This window comes from Myotis davidii, unplaced genomic scaffold, assembly GCF_000327345.1.
Source record: "Myotis davidii unplaced genomic scaffold, ASM32734v1 scaffold171, whole genome shotgun sequence".
Taxonomy (NCBI): Eukaryota; Metazoa; Chordata; class Mammalia; order Chiroptera; family Vespertilionidae; genus Myotis; species Myotis davidii.
This window is the reverse complement of record NW_006282376.1, coordinates 187571-192830: the sequence shown is the minus strand read 5'-3', so window position 1 is coordinate 192830 and position 5260 is coordinate 187571. Positions and strand designations below refer to the sequence as shown.

General features: G+C 42.0%; 1 protein-coding gene across 4 annotated transcripts in view; it reads left to right on the top strand.

The window, feature by feature from the left end:
• Window positions 1-5260, top strand: part of BBS4 (Bardet-Biedl syndrome 4) — a 73656-nt gene that overhangs the window by 19718 nt on the left and 48678 nt on the right. For 2 of the 4 annotated variants that reach the window (XM_006752819.2, XM_015558474.1), the window contains 3 exons: window positions 473-614; window positions 1741-1942; window positions 2346-2572. In XM_006752819.2, the coding sequence (XP_006752882.1) occupies window positions 473-614; window positions 1741-1942; window positions 2346-2398 (397 nt within the window). In that variant the 3' untranslated portion in view covers window positions 2399-2572. Of the gene's footprint in view, window positions 1-472; window positions 615-1740; window positions 1943-2345; window positions 2573-5260 lie in introns of those variants that run through there. The other 2 variants (XR_001512477.1, XM_015558471.1) reach the window with 1 other exon arrangement.

The following is a 5260-nucleotide window of genomic DNA, read 5'->3' as shown; positions in this document are numbered from 1 at the left end:
ACTGCCACTGCCACTTTCTAAGAAAGTGTTTCCAGCCCCAACTTTAGTAGTTCAGAGGCCAGAGAAAGTCAGAGATGGCAGTGGACTTGGGTTGCTGGTAGCCATGGGCTAGATGGAATATCAGATGCAGTTCTGGGCTCAGTTTAATCTAAGATAAACGTGACTCTCTCCAGATTTATTCCATTGGCATCTGCTAGGCAGCAGGGTAGGGATCACTTCTTCAGCCCACCCTGGTGGTCCCTGCTGAGGGCTGAGATGTCAGACTTGGTCCTAATACCTGCTTTGCTGGTGGGCAGTTATTCCTTGATTCTTTCCCACAAGTCCACACATAGCACATGTGTTCCTCTTACCTTGCTGCAGAATGGAGAAATCTCTACTTATAATCAGTTTTGTTTTTTGTGTAATGAGAATCTCTAAATGACCACTGGTTGTGAAGCCTAAGCTTCATAGAATCCCTGTCTGTTTGCCATAGGTATAACCCTTTAGTCAACTTGAACTATGCTGTGCTGCTATACAACCAGGGTGAGAAGAGGGACGCCTTGGCCCAGTATCAGGAGATGGAGAAGAAAGTCAACCTACTCAAGGACAGTAGCTCTTTAGAATATGACTCTGAGGTATGTTTTTTTAAAAAAATATATTTTTATTAAATATATTAATATTTATATTAATTCTAGAGACCCAGTGCACAAAATTTGTGCAAGGGGCTTGGCCCTTGTAGCCACAGCTTTGTCTGGAAGGTCATCCAGACAGTTGTAGTCCACAAGCCGACACTCTATCCACTGAGCCAATCCAGTTTTGGCGACTAATTAGCATATTATGCTTTTATTATTATAGATGTAAATGAGGAAGAAAGGTAGAGAGAGCTAGAAACATCAATGATGAGAGAGAATCATTGATTGGCTGCCCTACATGGGGATCGAGCCTGCAACCCAGGCATGAGCTCCAATCGGGAATGGAACCTGTAACCTCATGGTTCATAGGTTAATGTCCAACTGCTGAGCTGTGCTGGCCAGGTGTCTTTTTAAATTTTTCTTTTAGAGAAAGAGGCAAGGGAAGGGGGGTGGTGTGTAGAGGAGAGAGAGACATTGATTGGTTGCCTCCTGCACATGCCCTGACTGGGATCTGAACCCACCACTTTCTGGTATACGGGGCGCTACTCAACCAACTGAGCCACACTGGCCAGGGCACGAGGTATGTCTTTTATTAGCTCCTAAGGAGCCATAAGCAAGCTGTCAGCAAACTTTTGATCAAGCCCAAATAATCCAAAGATAACCTGTTACGAGCTCATGCCTATTTTGGCTTTGATGTTCCTGGCAGCATGAATTATTCAATTAGTGACAGCCTGAAAAAAAAAAAAAACTTGCGTAGAAGAAAATAGTAAGAGGAAATTTAGGCTTACTGAGCCTGTTATAGATAATACAACTCCTCTGAGTTGAGGCCCATATCTCATTGTAGCTTCCTCCAACTTCTGTAGGAAAGGTGGACTTTAGCTCAGTAACATACCAAACTTGAATTGTTAGGTTTGAGATCCTGTATGAACTCCCTTGCCTCACTAAGGGCAGTCTGTGATTTCTGCTGTTTGAGAAATATTTCCTTGTAATAAGTATTTCCTTCCTCAAATGCTAGTGCCAATAGTCACTATTTCAGCTATAACCCCCCAGGTGGAACGCCTAGGAAGTGGGTAGGCTTGTCTCTGCTGGTCATACCTTGATTCTTTTTTTCTTCATATGTGTGCACAAGATGGTGGAGATGGCTCAGAAGTTGGGAGCTGCTCTCCAGGTTGGGGAGGCACTGGTCTGGACAAAACCAGTTAAAGACCCCAAATCAAAGCAACGGACAACTTCAACCAGCAAAGCTGTCAGTTTCCAGCAGCCTCTGGGCTCTAATCAAGCTCTAGGACAGGCAATGTCTTCAGCGGCTGCATACAGCAAGCTACCCTCAGGTAGGAGGTTACACACGGTGCCATAAAGACCACATGTACCAGCAAAGAGGCTACAGCTTTGAGTGAAGCCTGTACTTTGCAGATTCAGAACCTGTCCAATGTAATATTGTTTGGAAGGGAGAAAAAGTCTCAAGGTGGCCAAATTGGCACTAGTTTCTTTAAAGCAAGTTGTATATTAGGTAACAGTTACTGGCAGGCTTAATTGGATCGTTAGTACACTAGGTCTTTATAATATTCAAGTTTAGAAATATATTACAGTACTTTCTATTATATAGTCTTGCTTTAAATCTCACTGCCTTATCATAAGTTGACATGGTGCAGGTAATTAAAGATTTCTTTCAGTGAGTAATTGAAGGCAAACTTGACTGTTTGCTTCATTTCTTGTTATGGTCTAACTTCACAGCTGCAAAGATATACCACAGTCCCAGTGATGCCAGAAAACATGGGGTTTCTTAAAATTTAACAGTGAAAATAATGATTTCTTTGGGAATTCTGGAACAAGAATTCAAGTCACCATCTCTTCCTCTGGAGCTGGAGCCCGTGTGGAAGCATGTCCAACTGAAGCACCAGCACAAATAAGAGAAAAATAGGAATAGGATGACCCCAGAGTAGGGGTTTCTCTGGTGATAATGTACCAGATTAAGGTAGGTTACATGACACAGGTAGAGTGGAGGCCAGCACGTTCCTTGGGCACCAGAGAACACAGCATATGTTGTGATCATGTGGAGCCTGAGGCTTCTGCAGTCCTCCACTGGTCCCATCATCTCACCCAGGAAATAGAAGCCAGCCAGACAGGTCCTTTAAGAATTGAAAGCAAGGCTTATGGTTCTAGGTATTTAGTTTTAAGAGCCAGCAAGGTACATTACTGTTTGCTTTAAAAAAAAAAATTTATATGTTATTTTAAAATTTTTTATTGAAAAAAATGTTTTAATTTTTTATTGATTTCAGAGAGAGATAAAAACATCAATGATGACACATAATCATTGATCAGCTGCCTCCTGAATGTCCCCTACTAGGGATCGAGCCCCAAACCTAGGATATGCCCTGACCAGGAACTGAACCATAACCTCCTGGTTCATGGGTTGACAACTGAGCCACACCAGCTGGCTTTGAAAGAACTTTAGTCTCCTGGCTGGCTGACCTCTTCCTTTGTGGGAAGTTGGAAACACCTTTGCTCCATACTCTGGCCATTACAAAGCCTTGGCTTAGCTAAGGTGATCCTCAGGTTGTGGGGCATGTCAGCCCCAAGGCAAACACAAATCTTGCATTTATAATTTAGCTCTAATAGTATTAATTTAAAAGAAAAAAAAGATTAAAAAGCTCTGTAAATTTAAGCTGAGCCTGTCAAGTATCCTAGTTACACTTGCCCAAGGGAATCCAGAACAGTCCCTATATCTTGTTCTTGAGAGAGGTCAGAGTATAGAGTCAGATCATGTCAGCATGATAAGAAGTAAGAGGGAAGGACTGCTCTGGTTATCAGCACCAAGGATTTAAAAAAAAGGGGAAGAACTTTATTTTTAAAATTTTATTTCTTGATTGATTTTGAGAGAGAGAAATAGATATCAAAACACTGATTTGTTGTTCCACTTATTTATGCATTCATTGGTTAATTCTTGTATGTACCCTGACTGGGAGTCAATCCTGCAACCTTGGTGTATTGGGACTATGCTCTAACCAACTGAGCTACCTGGCCAGGGCAGAAGAACTTCTTTTTTTTTTCCTTTATACCATGCTGGTATTTATTCAAGGAGACCATTAATGTTTTCATCGTGTCATAATGCCCATTTCTGAAACATTTTTTATAGAGGGTCATGCTGGGGTCCAACCCCAGCAGGTCCAGGGTTCCCCAAAGGTGTGGACGGAGTCGGCGAAGAAGGAATGACACGGAGACAGCGTTCAGTTGATCAGCAGCCTAGCCAGGATCTCTAGCCAGGATCTCCAGCCAAGTTCTGGTCTGGATCTCCAGCGAAGTTCTAGAAGAACTTCTTAACCAAAGAATTTTAAGACAATGATACCACTGATGAGATGCTATCAATATGTTATCTATATATTGTTTTTAGAATAAAGATTGTGTGTCATCATCCCTTTGGGGAAAGTTGTTATTCAGGTATAAAAATGAGAGATCATAATAAAAACTTTTGAAAGAATCGATGATTAGAGTTTTCACTGACATATTTCTAAGCCAGGTTTGAAACTGGAGGAGAAGGAACCTCATGCCAAGTTCCTATTTGTGCCAGCACAACCTCTGCTATAGCCCTAATAGGTGGTAGGCCAGCAATCTGCTTCAGAGTCAGTCCCCATGTTGTACTTAAAGTGCCCTACAGTCACCATAATTTAAAGGTGGAGGACTGACCTATTGCCAGGACAAACTATGTTTTTTGGAGTTCTTTATATTATGACTGGGTCTGTTTTGACATTGAAGCAGCAGCCGAGTTCCATACCTCAGAAATAAATAGTAAGGTAACAGGTGATACCCTTACCCATGCAGCTGGTATGTAGCAGAACTGAGGTTTGTACCCTGAGCAACAGAGAGCTCACTTCTATATCAGTGTGGAGTCTAGTGTGCCTCTGACTGAAAAGGTCTTGCTGAGAAATACAGAGGGTATAAAATAAGATAGATGGAGAGGGAGAAGGAGATTTAGGAGGTAAAAACACAAACTGGGTACTGGTTGGAAGTGGCAGATAAGAACAAACTAGGATGGATACCCATTGCTGGGGAGAGTTACACAAATCAGAAAAGAGGAACATTGAAGGAATAGGGTCAAGTGTTGTGGAGTCTAGTTTTACTCCGCATGCTTATCTTTGAGACATCCAAATGCTGATAGCCATTAGACACTTGTATAGCTAGATTTCAAATGTGTAATCTGTCTTAAGATAAAGAGTCAGAAATAATTGGGTTTGAGTGACAGCTGAAATCATAGATTTTTTTTTATTGCTTAAAGTATTACACAGAGTATTACATATGTCTCCTGTTTTTCCCCCCGCCCTTGACAATCCCCAGGCCTCCCCTATTCCCAGTGTCTTACATCCATTGGTTATGCTTATATGCATGCATACAGGTCCTTCGGTTGATCTCTTACCCACTGCCCTCCTACCCTCCCCCCTCCCCGGCCTTCCTGCTGTAGTTTGACAGTCTGTTCGAGGCAGCTCTGCCTCTGTATCTATTTTTGTTCATAAGTTTATAATGGTCTTTATTATCCAGAAATGAGTGAGATCATGTATTTTCCCTTCATTGACTGGCTTATTTCACTTAGCATAATGCTCTCCAGTTCCATCCATGCTGTTGCAAATGTAAGAGTTCCTTCCTTTTTAGAGCAC